Source organism: Columba livia, chromosome 1, assembly GCF_036013475.1.
Source record: "Columba livia isolate bColLiv1 breed racing homer chromosome 1, bColLiv1.pat.W.v2, whole genome shotgun sequence".
In the NCBI taxonomy this organism is placed as follows: Eukaryota; Metazoa; Chordata; class Aves; order Columbiformes; family Columbidae; genus Columba; species Columba livia.
This window is the reverse complement of record NC_088602.1, coordinates 27,916,475-27,934,299: the sequence shown is the minus strand read 5'-3', so window position 1 is coordinate 27,934,299 and position 17,825 is coordinate 27,916,475. Positions and strand designations below refer to the sequence as shown.

Below are 17,825 nucleotides of genomic sequence, written 5' to 3'. Positions count from 1 at the left end.
TTTACACCACTCACCAGAACAACTCATTCAATGCTTTAGAGATTATTTAGAAAGTCAAGTTTATGATGTTCATGCTATTTTATTTCAGTGAACTTTATGTCTGCATTGACTATTTTTTACTAATATTTGCATCAGTAAATATAACGATCTCACCAGAGTTGCTATAGGCTTTAATGTTGATTATACTTTATTTGGTTAATAAATATGACTTTATATATATTTCTTCATCACCAGTTTCTGTGCTGCCCTACTACCTCTGACACCATGTTTGATATTAAGTTTGACATACAACAATCCTGCAGACCTTTTCTTCTGTACCTCTGAAGTGGAAAGGGGAGATTTGTAACATGCAAAGGGTACTCAACTGAGGCAAATTAGCGGCTTGAAATGTCATAGCTAGGCATTTAAGAGGTGATATTTCTCATTGTATTTCTTGCTGCAAAGACCAGAAAGACATAAAAAGCTCCGAGAGGAATAGAAGCAGCGCAACAGTGAAATTCTCTTAAAATCTGTAATATTGTACCACAGTGTTGACCCATCACCTCCATCAGTCGATCTGATGGCGATGGTTTCAGGCATGGAGTTTTACTGAATTCACATACAGCGAGGCTTCAGATGCTGATACTTCATGAGCTATGTCAAATCATTTGCAGCTGAGTCCAGAATGCAGTAGAAAAAATGCCTCCCTACCACTTAAACCAATGTTCCCACTCTTAACCTTAGAAACCATGAAGAACAATGGTTATGTACGACGTGACCTTAGTTATCAAATTTCTGTATACCTATGCCTAGTTATAACCTTTACGTATAATTATGCCTATGAAATAGTCATTGTCTCTGCCTGCTGCTCTTTGCCTCATTTGTCTCTGTTCTGTAGCAAGAGGTTGGTTCTACATGTGCCAGTTCAATACTGCATCCATTTCCAGTTATTCACATCACTACTCACTCTGGTTTGGAGGAAGAAACTACAACAAAGTACTGTCATTAGAACTGACCTTATTTTCATAAAGATCTGAAGTGATCTATAGACTGTACCCTGAAATTGTGTTAATACACAAACACTTCTATATAAATGGCATAATTTTTTCCTTGACATGAAAATTACAAACTCCTGAATTGCAGTGCAAACAGTAACTGTCCCTGGAGCCTTAAAACTGTCACTTCACTGGAGGTCTGAGCCTGTCACTTATCCCTTCTGCCTCAGTTTCTGCATTTACAGCTCAGAATTACATTTTCCATTAACTTCACAAGAGGCTTCCAAGGACTGAGTGATAAGTATAAAAAGGCATATATTCAAGCTTTCAGATACTCAGTGATCTTTGTATGATTACATAAAACTCTGAATAAAAGCATTATGTAATAGCAATAGCTATTATTAGAATTAAAATGAATATTTAACCTAATGCTGCATTTGATTGTGTAACTACTTCATAATCAGTGTGTTAATGCAGCTATTTTTTCTTAAGAGAAAAATGGTATTCCAGGTTATTGACAACAGTGTTGTTTGTAACTTTCATCAACTTCACTATTTAAACAGCTGATAGCTGATAACAGTGAAGGCATGGAAAAGAGAGAAAAGTAGTTCTGATGAGAACAGAAAACATCTTCCTCTGGGTTTGAAGAAAACCACACGCAATGATCATGATCTCTGGATGCTAAAGTGCTATAAATACCAAATCATTAGTCAAAGTCTAAACTTCTCAAACTTTCTCTGCTGTTATGTCAGCAGAATAAAATGCTAAGCCTTCTGTAATGAGGAAGAAATTAGTCAATCGGGGTTTATAAACAATGGTTTGTATGGTTAATGTATGGTACTAATTTAGGTCCTGAAGCTGGCAGGGAAAGCTGCTGTTCTAAGGAGGGTGGTACCAAGTTTCAGGTTGATCCTTTGGTTCCCTCCCGCCCCCTTCCAGCATGTATATAAGTTGTCAGCTCTCCAGACCCTCTGCCAGTTCTCTCTTCTAGACTTGCCAGAAGCAACAGAAGACTAAAGATGAAGATCTTTTTCTTATTCACCTTTTCCACTTTGTTTCTGTCTGCTTTTGAACAAGCAGCTGCTTCTGCTCACTACGACAAGATTTTAACTCATAGTCGAATAAGAGCACGCGATCAAGGGTAAGTGGGCTTTATTTCTATTTTAAAAGGGTGTTTATTAATCTTTATTCTCCCCTTTCTTCTTGAATTATATTAAATGTGATTTTTCACTATGAATTCTTTATATTATTCAAGTAGAACTTTTCTTTATTAATTTTACAGGATTTTTTCCTAAATAAAAAGCTTTCTGAGGAGTTTCAAAAGGAGACAGAATACTGTCAAACTTCATAAAATGTGGATAGATCTAAAATAACAATTTCTCAAAGAACAAACTACATGTGTTTTAGAATCACTGAAGATAATTATGGATCATAATTAATGTGATGGGACATCAGATATGTTTAATATATATTTTGAAATCTTTGAATAAAGTTGACACTTATTTTAAGGCATTTACTCTTTTTATTCCACCCTAATGAATAACATGAACTCTATTTAAATGCTTTCTGACATGGTAATATATACTAGGATCTCGTAATAAAACTTCTGTTCCCACTAGAGCATTGCGGCATGCTGATCAGCAGGGTACCCAAAAGACAATGCTTACAAGCCAGGCTGCTTGGAGACATGGAAATAATTTGAACAGCTGGTGTCAGGGAGACACATGTGTCTCAACATATTTTAATTCAGTCTTTTTAAGTAAAAAACTTTCTGTGAATAAGAATTGTTTACCCTCCAGTCTTCTTTTGTTGAATTCCCTCTGACTACTTCACACACACACACACACACACACACACACACACACACACTCCCTGAGCTTTTTAACAGAAAAAAAGTTCACTGGCTTCCCGCTGTAATGAAATACAAATTCTAACTTTTGAACTGATGAGTTCTTTTAATTGTAGAAGTATAAGAATTAGAGACAAAATGCTTTTGCTCCATGGAATTTACCCTTGAGAAATTCCTCTTCTCTACACTACCATGCTAAGGAAAAAGTATTCCTCATTTGAAATCTGTGACTCCTTTTATTTACATGCCAATTTACCCTTTGGTCCCCAGTAATTCCCAGAATGTTTACTTAGGTGCCTGTGGTACTCCAAATGGCTGGTAATCAAAATAGCTGATCGATTTACAGAAGACAGGGCTTCCTTCTACATAAATAACAAGGCAATTTTCTTTCCCATCTCCACATGACCTTCAGCTGCACAGATGTGTACAAGACAAAAACTTTAATGAAAAGACCGTGATGGTATTCACATCTCGGTCCCTGGTGGCTTGGAATTAATTCATTTCACAGGAGGAAGAGAGAAATGAAAGGCATATTGAGACTTGACTAGGCACAGTGGGTGATCACTGCCCATAAGAGACAGAGGGTCAAAACAGAACAGAGGCAAATCTCCTGTCTCCCTAGGAGGGTGGGCTTGCCAAGGAGCCCAGCTGGGCAGTCCCAGGAGCTTGCACTGTGGTTGCTTGAAAACACACCTGCCCTGATAACTGAGGCCAGATGTTCATTTCTTACTCTTCTTCAACAGAAACTGTATTTGCTGGTACTTTATGTAAAACTTCCAAATATGTAAGGAAACTTATTTCAAAAATGTTTCTCATTCTCACCCATAGACCAAATGTTTGTGCCCTTCAGCAAGTTATGGGAACAAAAAAGAAATACTTCAGTACCTGCAGAAACTGGTACCAGGGAGCCATCTGTGGAAAGAAAGCGTAAGTGTCCTGTTTCAAAACTATTCCCCATTCATTGAGATATAATTTTCTATTAGAAAACTCTCCTTTTCTCAGAAGCAAACTAACTGTTTCAAATGCAGAGACAGGAAGAACTTACAGGGTTACAGCTTCTATTTAGCTGCTTCTAAAACCACCTGGATAACTGATCCAGTAAGTGTTGCCAATAATTACAAAAGGAGTGGAACATCTGAAAATGACAGCATAATATGCAGTCATTTTTTTAAGTTCAAGAGTCTTGAAAGTATTAGTTTCAGCAATATATCTCTGAGTTACATATTCACAGCTCTATTTTAAACACAAAGACATACGAGGTTAAGCGATCTACCCAAAACCACAGAAGGATCTAAGAAGCCAGTTGTGAAAAGAACTCAGCACTATCCAGCAGAGCTGTGTGCTCAGACCACACCTCTCCACAAAGGAAAAATAAAAACTCACATTATGGTTGTGGATACAGATTAAGTCTGGATGAGTTTGTCACTCTTTTGGAACCTGTGAGTATGTTTCAATTGTCAGTTGTTCTCAGAACACAAGTCATTGCCATCTCTGTGACAAAAAGTCAGTAGTGTCAGAGTCACTACTGCTTTGTCAGGCATAGAGTAGCATCAGAGTGTGAACACATACAAAGCCCTGAGCCCTGAACTTGGTCTGCCCCACTTCTCTCACTTAGAATTCATAATTTAACAGGCTGACATTGTTTACCCAATAAAATAATGTTTTTCTAATGTACTACATTTTCTCATGCTATTGTGCAACAACTTGGATAAATTTCTCAGCAGTTGTCACAGGAAATAATTGTTTTTATTTCCCCATTATTGTCTTACAGAGTCCAAATAGGTCTCAGGTGACATTTTCAGAAAGGCTTGAGTGAATAGGGAGTCTGGGCTTCAATTCCAACTCTGTCATACGCTATTAGGAGCATCCTAGTGAAAGCCCGTAAAACTCTTCCACATGCCTAAGTAATATTTAAAACACACAATTTGGATAGTCACTGAGAGATTGTATGCCCTAAGACATAAAAATATTAAGTTATATTCGTATAAGGTGCAAATTACATAGATGAGGGACTTAAGTCCATTGAAAGTAAGATTTGTATTTAAAATTTTCCTAATCAAGCTCAACCACTGTTTGAGATGTTAATGTAACTTGGAATACGGATGCTTTGTTTCTGTGTCAAAGGCTTCATTAACAGAGGTTAATATGGAAGAAAAGTATTCATAATGTTAGCCACATAAACCAGTTGAAGATGACTCTCTTTCTAAACAGGTTCTTAAAGTGTCTTGAAAAAGTTTTATGAGCAACAGTATTTCACTAAATAAACTAGAAAGGAGGCCTTAAACAAGAAGTGACTGATAATTTGCATTTAATTAGTGTCATATTTGTATTCTCCTGATTGTCAAAGTAATGAATAAATAGAATACACATTTTCCAGTCCATTCTTCAACTTTAAAAAAATGCTTCTAAATATAGAAATAATGAAAGTTTTGGGAAAAAAATAGATATATTTAAACAATTATATGTTGCTCACACTGATTACATGTAAGTGAAAACTGAAACTATAAGCCTTTGTAAACATGTATGAAATCCATTTAATTGCTCTTTTCAGATAGAATTCTGTGTTGTCAAAATTATATGCATACACAATCTGAGTTTGTCCTGGGAAATGGGAAGGACAAAAAAAAATGATGCAGAGTGTACATACATCACTAGCAGTGCTAATATGACTACAGCATTCTTTAGTGCATCTACATAATGACACTTTCGTAACTAAAAAAGTATCCTTTCCCTATATATTCTTTTTATTTTTCTTCAAAGCCAGCTTGACATGTTGTTTCTTTTTTTTTTTTTTTTTTTTTTTTTGGCTGGTTCAGCTGTCCTGGCTGACAAACAGTTATATTCGTAGTTCTTCTTGAACATGATCCATATAGTTACTAATTTAGAATAGAATAGACTAGACTATTTCATTTGAAAGGGACTTACAATGATCACCTAGTCCTACTGCCTGACCAACTCAGGGCTGACCAAAAAGTTAAAGCATTAAGGGCATTGTCTAAATGCCTCTTAAACACTGACAGAGTTGGGACATCGACCAACTCTCTAGGAATCTTGTTCCAGTGCTAGAGCATCCTCTTGGTAAAGAAATGTTTCCTAAATGTAAAACTGATTAAGACTCACAAATGATTGTTTATGTGAGAAAAAAATGCCTCCAGTAATGATTTTTGCACTGTTAAAACCAGACATGTATTCAGTAGTCAGGCAAGGGCCTTAGGGAAAAAAATGAAGGAAGATGTAGGAGGAGGAAGTTTTCTTTCATTTTCTTTCTGAGAAAATGTTTTCAGTGCTTTGCCAGTGTACCATAAATTAATGGAGCAAGTTATATTTGTGATACCATGAGATACTGATTCCAACACACGGTCTTGCCTTTTAAGCACTGCCATGGCTTTGAAGTCTCAACTCTAAGGTCTGTCTAGACGTGAAGAATTATATGGCCTCACCAGCGCTGAGGAAAAGGCTGGATTTTCATGGGCCAGGCTGTCACCCTAAGCTTTCTGCCATTGTAAACTGTATTGATTAATAATTACTTACTTCCTTAAGAAGGTGGAAGAAAGTAACAACAGTAAGTTACAGTGATTGTAGTACAGATCATAATGTCCATCTTACCCAAACAGGCAATTTGATTATTCTAAATCTCCAGAAGTTTCTTTGGAACATAATTGACTGTCTGAAATCCTAACCAGTCTCTCCTATTTTGATTTTGGCCTTGTTTTTATAAGCAAATCCAGACAGGTTAAAACCCATTTTTCATACAAATTGCAGATTTGTATCCATTTGATGATGGTGATAATAACAAATTTCCAGTCAAACTAAACTGTGTGAGGTCGTTTGCCCTGCCTTTACCTTCAGTTTTTTCAGACCTGTAGGTTCATATTTTTTATCAGAATCTTGCCTTCTCCTCCAGGTGGCATTATAATACTGACTTCCCTTTTCCTTTAGTGGACATGCTGCAAGTCATCCAAAATACTTCACCTTTTGAGGAAAGTCTGCCATACCACTGGCTTCTTTGGCACTACATTTTATTCCACTACAAACAGATTGGGAAGAAGGCTATTTCCTGAAGATGACTTAGGCTGACACTTGGATATTCTCAAAACCAGTTTTGGAAAACAACCTACTCCTGTGGTTTTGTTCCTAGATATATATCATGTCTTCCCATTACAGAAAATCTGACCTCAGCACAAATCTGACAGGGAATTCATTACTTTGCTGAGCTCCAGAAGTAAAATGAATTAAACAGTGATAGATATGTTCATGTGTCAGGAAAAACAGTTTGAAGCAACAGGCAGTTTGGACTCATTGAACTGAAGTCAGGTGGTGCCTTTGTTCTTTTCACTGACTTGAATTTAGAGGAGTGTAAACTGTAAAACATTTTGCAGAGCCTGAAGCCCTTGAGCTGTGGGGCTGAATGGATTTGGGCATGAGACTCTATACAGAACTGTTACCTACCTTCTCCCTCCCCTTTTAACACTCCTTTTAAGCACTCACAGAGCAAGGCTAGAAAGGAAAACTATGTATGAGAATAAGTTAAGTCATAGAACTACTGTGGGTTTTTTTTGTGGCTGTAATAGAGCATCTGTTATAACTTAGTCTTAGCTGTTAATGGGAGTTTTATACTCAATGCACGCAGAACAGAAAAGCAGACATGACTAAAGTGGTTACTTTAAAAAGAATACTTATACAATGGACAATGGCTCTTCTCATGTTAATATCTCCATGTTAAAAAGTCCTCCTTAACTTGTATGTATGATATATAAAATGTTAATTTAATAATAATTTTATTATTTACACTTCCTATCTACTGCTGTAAATTTCCAATTGGGATGCAACTTAATGTTTTACTAAAATAAAAGGGTATTGGACCAGAAGTCTTTCCAATGTTTCTATGCCAGGAAGGAGTAGAAACAGATGAGTCCAAGAGATGATTTGAATAAACTAAAATCCAGATCTGTTAGCCAAGAATAACAAGGACATAAGGTAGTGTAGCTCTGCCCCTTTTTCTTTTGGAATATACTCTTTTAGATGAGGTCAGAACAACTTTTTGCTAAAAAAAAAAATAACAACGAACCAACCAAAAAAAATGCCCCAAGACCAAACCAAAATACCAAAAACTCGACAATGCAGCATTAATTGTTATATGAATAACTGCTTTCTTCACTTGGGCACCACCTTATATTGAACTAGTAGGGAGGTACAGATGAGGATGACATATGGTGTGAGAAGATACTTCCCTCTTGCACTGTGTCAATACGTGTGTGGTGCTGAGGAGCTGTATCTTGAACTGATTTATATCTGATTCTAACCTTATTATGGGATCCTCCATATAGACCGCATTTCTCCCATCTTTCTCACAACATTCTGTGCACAGCTGATACATGGACCTTCTAACTGCAGTCAACTGTAAGGGAATGTGAATATAGTAAGTAAGAACTTAGAACAAACCTTGATGACAGAAAAAAAGCCGGGGCTGTACATAACAAGTTTCATGGTAAAAAAAGGCACTAATCTTGTAATGCTCGGCTAAGAGGCTTTTTCTTTCTTAACTATGTTCTTCAGCCAATTTTCTGCCTTTCATTAATTGTGTCATTGTTGGGTATGGTAAGAAGACTAAACTTGCCATGTCTCATTCTATTCTTATAACTCAGCTTTCTCTTTCCTTTGTCCAGAAGCTGATTAAAACTGCAGTCTTTCATAGTTGCTCATGGGGTGAGGGGGAGATATTTTTTATTCCATGGAAGGAAAAAATATTTTCTCATGACAAAGCAGTTCACACAGCTGGTAGAACATTCAGAATCCTATTCTGCTATACAGTTTTCTTTAATCACATTTTTCTTTATTTTAATTAGCTTCTGGTAGGATCATGGAGGAGGAGTATAATATTAATTTTCTTGTTATTTGAAAAATCTGTAGCATAAAGTGTATGCTCTTCTTGCATTCCCAAGAAATAGTCATTCAGTTAATTGTTTTAAAGAAAGAGATGTGTTAAAAAGAGCTATGGAAATACTTTCAATATATGGCTTCTCAGTTGGAGAGATGAACATGGCAGAAAGGTGAATGTGCCATGTATATATGTATATGAGGGCATGGAGACAAAATATTTTCATAGCACAGAAAAATGAAAGACTATGTGTTTTTTAAAAACTTTATTCTTCAGCATTTCTATCAGATTTCTGTCAATTATGGAATTATAATCTAAATATCTAAAAATGATACTTTGTAATGCTATTGCTTTTCCTGTCTACTTTCATTTTTTAATCTCTTCTGGTAGTTTGGATATTGAAGGTCTTAAGTCCAACTTTTCATTTGAATAAGCAGTTCATTTTAAATTTTTGTGGTTAATGCTTTGTCAGCTTTAGTTTATGGAAAATGAGAGAAGTGTACTTAGCTGCCACCAAAGAGTCTACCAATTAAGATCTGAAATGTAGTGGTAAAGACTCAGCAACAATCTTCAAGGATTTAGTGTTCAGAACTCTATCACTACCAACATCAGCCATACCTGTAAAAATATTATGTAAAACAGTGATGGCAGTTTTTCCTTGTCAGTCCCAGTGTACAATAATTTGAAAAGTAATGTCTGAAGTCTAATGTCTTAATGTTTTAGACTTTGGTAACATTGTAGAATTTGTTCCCTCTCCTAAGGAACCAAAATCAACTCAGAGATAACTTTAGTGAATTTACTCTTCTGTGTAAGAGAGGAGAATTTGTCAAGCAGATGTATGGTAGAGCCTTTATTTCTATTATATTAATTAAGAAGACATTATATTTTATACTACCATCAATGCTAAATTATCAGTTAGCCCTGATTTGCTGTTATGTATAGCTTATACTTATTCGACAATGACAATATTTTGTTGTCATCATTATATAATAGTTCCTAGTCCCCGGTATTGCTAAATTCTATGCATGCTCTGATGACATACTCTTTGAACTCTATTTTTGATTTGTTGCAGTCTGGTTTTCATTCTCACTACATTTATCAACAAACTTTCCCTTGTGCCTACCCATCTAGTCTTTAGTGACTTCCTTCTCTGAAGCCTGTTTTATGTCAGTTTTTAAATAGTTCTCTCACACATTCCCGAAGCTTCTTCAGTCTTTCTTGAAAAACTGAGCCTCTGCAATCCTACTTTCTATCACCATACATTCATCAGGACCTTCACCTAAATATTTGCTTAGCTCCTCTATCCAGTATGAAAGTGACCTCATGTAGCTTTGTCATTTTAGTTTTAGTTTCTGTGTAGTTTTTTTTTTCCTTTACAAGCCTGCTGCCATCAGTTCCTTTCAATGTCCTCACTTACTTTATTTTTCCCCTTCGTCAATCCCATATAATTTTTTCAAAGTAGACCAGTTAAACTAATTTTCTTCAGCTGTAATTGTAGTCACATCATATTTTAATAACTTTACATGTGTTCCACCTTCCCTCCCATATTTCTTCCGAGCACTTAGACTTAATGATGGCAGTTATTCTGAAAATTCAAAATTCAGTAAAATTCGGCCAGTTTATCATCTATACAGAAAAGATTGAAGGATGAAAAATGGGTTAAGATATCTGGAAAGCATGTAGTTAGCAACTCAGAATGAAGAAATTAGTTAAAACTTAATAATAAAAACATAAAAATTAGGCTCAGCTAAAATTAATGTACTGTTTTCCTGTATACTATTTAATTGTTATTTTGTCTGTCTCCCATAGAACCGTCTTATATGAGTGCTGTCCTGGCTATATGAAGATGGATGGTACGAGAGGATGTCCTGCAGGTACAAGCTTATTTTCATATGAATGAGTATATGGAAAGCATTACAACACAGGAGACTTTCACAGGTGGTCATCTTGAGAAGTGACTGCCTCTTTTTCAGAATTACTGCCTGAGACACATAGCTTCATTTGCATACAGCCAACACAGTCAAAAGTCAGCCAGCACTAACTTGAATCTTGGAGCTGAATTTCAGAGCTCCTTCCATTTACTGGGTTGTAGACAAATAATAGTGTATTCAGTTCCCAAAGCTGCCAAAGAACTTTTATTCTTATTCCCATCACACCCCAGAATAATGTATAGTATACCAGTGAGATCAGAAACCCAGGATATGAGGTATGACATATTGAAATTCTGTTTATTCCTTTTCCTGAGAAGACTTGAATCATATTTAATAAAAGAGTGTTATAGGCTTTAAATAAACTATTAATGAGAAGGAGTGAAAATGAAGACAGGATTTCTTGATTTCTCCTATTTGTGATATTCTGTTTTGCATAAATAAAATTAATTGCAGCAAGGAAGAGTAATTTGAGAAGGAACATATTTCATAACTTTACATCCCAATATCTGAACTAATACTTTTACATTCAATGCCTATAATTAGGAGAGATGAATCCTGTTCTCATGCAAAATTATTTTAACTGTGAGACTATGGTCATTCTTACTCTCCGGATGAATCAGTATATGCACAAACCACACACTGGAAGAAGAGCAAGATGCCTCACAAGGAAAATTCTTGTCCACTATGACCAAATGAGACCCACTCCATTGATATTTTTGTGATTGTAGATGGCATTTTCTCCTGCTCTCAATGGATAGCTTCCAATTTCAGGTTGAGCTGGCACAAAACAAGACAACTCTTCTAAATCAAGTATTACAATACTAAGATTTGTTTGATCTAATTTTTCGTAAAGCAAAGCAAAAAATAAACAAAAAGCAGATGTGTTTTGGATTGTTTTTGAGTGTGTTGACAATGGAATTTTAATAGAAGCACATTGTTTTAATATTGACTTAATCAATTTCAGAAAAGCAACACTATTGTCCAACAAAAATAAGCAAAGCAGATTGTGAGAAACTGGATGACTGAAAAGTTTATAGTATTCTTATCTCATGTTTATTTTAGTTGCTCCTATTGATCATGTATATGGTACACTTGGTATTGTGGGAGCTACCTCCACACAGCAATATTCTGACGTATCAAAGCTGAGAGAAGAGATTGAGGGACGAGGATCATTCACTTTCTTTGCACCAAGCAATGAAGCCTGGGAGCAATTAAATTCAGTAAGTGTGTGTGTGTGCATGCATGCATGTGTTAAAGGGAGTTTCTCTTTCAGCTAATGTTGTTTTAGCTGCAGCAGCTCATCTATGATAAGGTAGACTAGAAGCAATATTGATATTTTACACATAAAAGAATATTACCATTACACAAGTTATAACAAAAGGGTTTGCATGTTTAAAATGCATGGCTGAAGCTGGAGAGTCTGAATGCATTTTCAGAAGTAACAAGCAACTGTGTTTCTTTTTTAAACACTTGCATGACAAATATTAATACTCTTAGTGCTATTAGCATAGTTTGGGGGAAACTGAGAGGAATTCCAGCAATTGCATGATGTAGATTATAATTGTACTTTGTCAGTGATTTAGGTGTCCTTCCTTCAGTAATGTTAAATAAATATTCAATCAAAACCCCTCCAGTGATTGTCTGTGATGAGACTTGTTGTCTTCCACTTGTTCATGAATCAGACTAAAGCACCATTTAAGCAGAGCCAGATAGATATAAAAGTTATCAAAGTCTTGTCTCCTAACAGGAAACATCCATTGTTGAATTTATTGAAAGCATGTATTAAGGTAAAGCAATATGTACATCTTTCTGATAGGAAGAATGTTTTGAAGTTTCTAATTGATTAAATTCCTTTCTTTTTCAGGAAATTCGTAGGAATTTGGTTGACAATGTAAATATTGAACTATATAATGCCCTCCACCACCACATGGTAAACAAGCGCATGTTGACAAAAGATCTCAAGAATGGCATGACTCTGGTGTCCATGTACAATAACCAGAAATTGCTTATTAACCATTATCCTAATGGGGTAAGACTATTTTTTTTCCCTAATATAATTATTCAGTTATAGCCATTCCTCTTTCCTTTATTTCCTTCTATAGCTAAGAAAATAGGCTATAGGAAGTTGAACATCTAGCAAGCCAGTTGCCACTGACAAAAGTAAATAAATTTTATCTTTGAAGCAATTTCACCTGTTGTGTAGACTAATCACTAAGAAAGAATTAACAAACATACACTGGTTGCTATTCAGAAATCAAAGTTCAAACAAGAATGAACTTTCCTTCTAAAAGTCAAAGACTTTTGTGGCCAAAATAAATGATCATAACAAATCTGAGAACAAAATTTACTGCTAATTTTCATGTGTTTACTAAATAATATTAAATTATTAGATTTTTTTTTTTAAATTGGTGTGCATGGTTAAAACATTTAAGATTTTGGGGGACACACATCCATTATTTGGCTGGAAAAAAATAACTTTTATAAATGCTAGGAATCTCCCAGTCAAGTTACTCATCTTTGTTTTCTTAAATGCACGGAAGTGTTTATGTTGAACTACAGTTTACATCAGTAACAAAAATTCAATCACCATATTAACCAGATATGGAAAACAAATCTGAATAATTGCAATAACAAATAAAACATATCTGCTGATAGCTTTCTAGAAGTTTAGTCAGACTTTCAAATCTTACAAGGTTTTACTTAAAAGTTAAAATAAAAAGTGAAATAACTACAGTGAATAGATAATATACAGTACATAGATTTCCAGTCTGTAAGAATCAGATTTCAAGTGTTTGATCAAATTAATGCTTAATCTTATACTGCTTGATTCTTCAAATATAGGTTGTTACTGTTAACTGTGCCAGGATCATCCACGGCAACCAGATTGCTACCAATGGTGTTGTTCATGTCATTGACCGTGTCCTGACAGCTGTTGGAAATACCATTCAAGATTTCATTGAAGTCGAGGATGATCTTTCATCTCTTAGAGTAAGTGGACAAAACCAAAACAACAAACAAACAAATTGTTTCTTCTTTCTTTTCTATTTGTGTATGATACTTGGAACTAAGAAAGGTTAGTTCAGTAAGAGACAGAAATAAAGTAAAATAAGAACTCCAGCTGATGTTGCAACCTAGCTATATAAAAAGACAAAATATATTTTACAGAAAGAATCTGCTTCTGCTGTTTTGTGGATCCTATAGGACCATATCAATAAGACAGAATATGTCCCTGTACATTAAAAAAATGTGTCTTCTTTTCAAGCACGGAGGTAATTAAATGTGTGGGCGTAAATAGTAGATACCCCATTACTGGAAATATTCAAGGTCAGGTTGGACAGGGCTCTACATAACCTGATCTAGCTGAAGAGGTACCTGTCCATTGCAGATGGTGTTGAACTAAATGACCTTTAAAGATCCCTTTAGACGCAAACTATTGTAAGATTCTATGATTTAAGTTATGGTGTCTTGTGCTAGATAAATGATTTCAAAATGGACAATAGAAAATTGTAAAACCCCCAAATGAATTCCAGAACTTGACTCACAGCAAGTGTCAGAACACCAGGAGAGACATGCAGAAAAGACTTTTCTTGCAGAAAGGAAACAGATTCTTCTGTCTCCAAGTTTTTAATTTCCCTTCCTTTTAGAAGATGTCTGCTTAATGGGATGGCTTTTCATGCTGCACGTGTTTAAAAAAATATGCCATGGTTTTGCAAATAGCTATTGTCCTTTTCCCTCCTCCACCTCCTCAATAAATACAAAAAAATATTTTAAATGCAGAGCCATAAAGGTGGCAAAGACCCTCAGAATTCCCCAAATCCAGTCCATGATGCTTAGAAGCAACCACATGCTTTAATCCCTTTAAAAAAATGAATATAAAAGCCAAATCTTTCTAGTCTCCTGGCAAAAACTAAGCTTTCTGTATGTTATTTTTTCCTGTGCATTCCTCTTTATATCTCTTCTACTTGGGTTTAACTTTTGTAGATTCTAAGGAGACATTTTCAGCTAATCCTAGATGAGGTCTTACCTGTTCCTCTTATATTAACTTGCATGCTTCCATAACCCTTCTTGAATAAAACTTACTGTTTTCCAGGATACATGCTAGCATCATGCTTGTTTTTTTTTCAGATGCATCACAGCACAACACTGATTTCAGTCTAACATTAAAGTATCTGTGGGCACTAGGTGAAAATAGACAGATAATACATTTTGGTAATATTTTAAATAACAAGCATTAAAAACTCAATTTATTTTCTAGGCTGCTGCCATCACATCAGATGTCTTGGATATTCTTGGAAAGCCTGGTCATTACACACTCTTTGCTCCTACTAATGAAGCTTTTGAGAGACTTCCAAGGGGAGTCTTAGAAAGAATCATGGGTGACAAGGTGGCTTCTGAGGGTATGTAACCTTTCTTTGAAGTGAGAAATACAAATGGGTAGGTCAGAAGGAAGAAACTAAATTATTCTAGTGGCTCTGAAATCAAGCGCTTTACTTTTATACACATAGGGGTTATTTCTTCTGTCTGTCATTTTTCCAGTTACCTAAGGATTCCAGTTCACTGAAAACTTTGTTTCCAAAACAGTGTAAATGAACCTGTGAAAATATAGGCATATTGATGCTTCTAATAGTTCAGCTACATAGTTTCGATAGAGATTCCTGACTCTAGAAATGCAGGGTTATTTATAGGACTCTCTCACAGCTTTTTCATGAACAGCTTTTTCATACAAAAAGGACATGTTCTTGTAAAAGGCAAGTGCTGCCCTGCAAGTTGAACTGAATTTACATAATGTATTCTCACACACTGACAGTCAGCACATATTCTTCTGAAAACTACAATAAAAATGAACAATAACTGAATCAATCTGTTATGTGAACAGCAATATAATGGACCACTAAGCAACTGAAGGCTAAATTTATGAGCTCCACTGCACTAAGCAAATTCTCCATCATTTTATTATAGTCTGATTAAGTCACTGTGCAGTATCCCAATGTAGAATGGTGAGAAGAGGGGTCTGGGCTAATTTTAATGTGAGACAATGACTGAAAATGGGATCTTGAAGAAACGTGATAGTTTTGTTCTGGTTTTTTTAAATTATTTTTTCCAGTTTGCTTCCAGGAATTTTTGCCTAATTCTTTTGGTACCCACAGAGTACTACATTGAATCTCACTTATTTAGTAAAGCATGGTAAAATGTAAATCTGGGGCTGACTTCATGTCGCCTATTGAGTTTTGTACTTGGAGGTCCATTTGGAGCATATCATCCACAGTCACTGAACTATATATAATACTTTGTTATATGCAGATCACAGCATAACCAGTTTTGGTTTTGAAATATAAGGGATGCCAAAGACTTTTGACCATAGATGTTGTTTAGAGGCCTATAGTGCCAATTCTCATATAATAACTTTCAATAATCTTTGAGTGCAAATAAGCAAATATGATAGATAAGCTAGTAAACTATTAAAAATAGTGTAGATGTAATGGTATTATATGTGAACATATGTGTCCAAACACTTATATATGAACTTCCTTCTCTTTTTTCCAAAGCTCTTGTGAAGTTTCATATTTTAAATACTCTCCAGTGCTCTGAAGCCATCACAGGTGGAGCCGTCTATGAAACCTTGGAAGGAAACACAGTTGAAGTTGGTTGTGATGGTGACAGTCTGACTGTGAACGGAGTGAAGATGGTGAAACGCAAAGATATTGTGACAAGCAATGGCGTTATCCACCTCATTGATGAAGTGCTAATTCCTGATTCTGGTCAGTGAAGATATTTTCTACAGTCTTACCTAGATTCCCTCAGACATATTGTTATGGATAAGTATGGAGAATCAAAATCAGGAAAAGGAATAAATTGTGTGTTAAAATACTTTTTTTAAATTCCTTTATTTGCAGCCAAACAAGTCATTGAGCTTGCGGGTGCCCAGCAGACTACTTTCACAGACCTGGTGGCACAGTTAGGACTGGCATCTTCTCTAAGACCAGAAGGCCAATACACTCTCCTGGCACCTTTGAACGGTGCTTTCTCAGGTTAGTAGCCTTAAGAGATTATGCTCTGAATGTCAAAATAAACAAGAATATATGCTACCCTGACAGTTTTCTAAATAAGCCCCTGTACTTTTTCTGAGTCCCAAGGAAAGAGAACCACAGGAAGAGATACCTCATCCTTTCAAAATACATATCATACAGAAGGTCAAAATAAGCCTAATCATGGGGCCGCACAGTTTGTATTGGTATAATTTGTTAATAGAAACAGTACCACTAAATAAGATACAAAATATGCGGAGATTGTGAGAAATGAAAGGTATTAATGAATTGCCCTTTCCCTTAATCTTTGCATTACTAACATTAGATTAACAATATATTTATTCTCAAAAAATTGTACAAGAAGGTTGGTATTTTCCAATACATTAGAGCAGAGAGAAACTAACCCAAATATATAATAAAACAGGTGTTTGTATATCTGTAGAGGTGGCCACATAGGCATCCTGCTGTTCCCTCAAGAATTTGAATGTTAACTCACCACCACAGAAGCAAATTTTGAATGGTTTTATGGGGCACATGTAGAAAGGATATAAAGTATATAAATCACTATATATTCATATCTAAATGGCTTTGTAGATGACACCTTAAGGATGGATCAACGCCTTCTTAAAACAATTCTGCAGAATCACATTATAAAAGTGAAAGTTGGGCTCAATGAACTATACAATGGACAAGAGCTGGAGACAATTGGAGGAAAACTGCTTAGAGTCTTTGTGTATCGCACAGTAAGTGAATGGGGCTTTCTAACAATATGTATTCCAACTATGAAGATGAAGAATCACAAAGAATAAAAGACAGAGAAAATTAAAGCCTCTGACATTCACCATTACAGCTATCCAGCAAAAATCTTTAAGCTTTTAAGCTACGAAACAGTGAAAATCTGATCATTATTAATGAGAACTTTGTTTGCCTGGAAAACTCTCTGGGAAAACAAAAATTATTCCAGATTTGGCACTCCATTAATGACAATTTTTAAAAGCTAGTTTTTAGAGCTAATTAAGAACATTCTCGAGAAAATAAAAGTCGAGTTTGGAATTATTTACACTATATTAACTTGCTCCAGATTTTCCTACTTTTGCTTTCTCAAGCAATACCAGATTTCCTGGCAAGAACACACACTTTGAAATATATATCAATATTATTTTTAAA

At 35.3% G+C, this 17,825-nt stretch overlaps 1 protein-coding gene across 13 annotated transcripts in view; it reads left to right on the top strand.

Moving 5' to 3' along the window:
• Positions 1-1,855: 1,855 nt before the first annotated feature.
• POSTN (periostin) overlaps positions 1,856-17,825 on the top strand; it is a 34,069-nt gene continuing 18,099 nt past the window's right edge. For 4 of the 13 annotated variants that reach the window (XM_005501872.3, XM_065052289.1, XM_005501869.4 and 1 more), the window contains exons 1-10: positions 1,856-2,115; positions 3,652-3,750; positions 10,511-10,575; positions 11,695-11,852; positions 12,497-12,661; positions 13,474-13,620; positions 14,888-15,029; positions 16,179-16,391; positions 16,527-16,661; positions 17,253-17,401. In XM_005501872.3, the coding sequence (XP_005501929.1) occupies positions 1,994-2,115; positions 3,652-3,750; positions 10,511-10,575; positions 11,695-11,852; positions 12,497-12,661; positions 13,474-13,620; positions 14,888-15,029; positions 16,179-16,391; positions 16,527-16,661; positions 17,253-17,401 (1,395 nt within the window). In that variant the 5' untranslated portion in view covers positions 1,856-1,993. The remainder of the gene's footprint in view (positions 2,116-3,651; positions 3,751-10,510; positions 10,576-11,694; positions 11,853-12,496; positions 12,662-13,473; positions 13,621-14,887; positions 15,030-16,178; positions 16,392-16,526; positions 16,662-17,252; positions 17,402-17,825) is intronic. The other 9 variants (XM_005501871.3, XM_005501867.3, XM_021286886.2 and 6 more) reach the window with 5 other exon arrangements.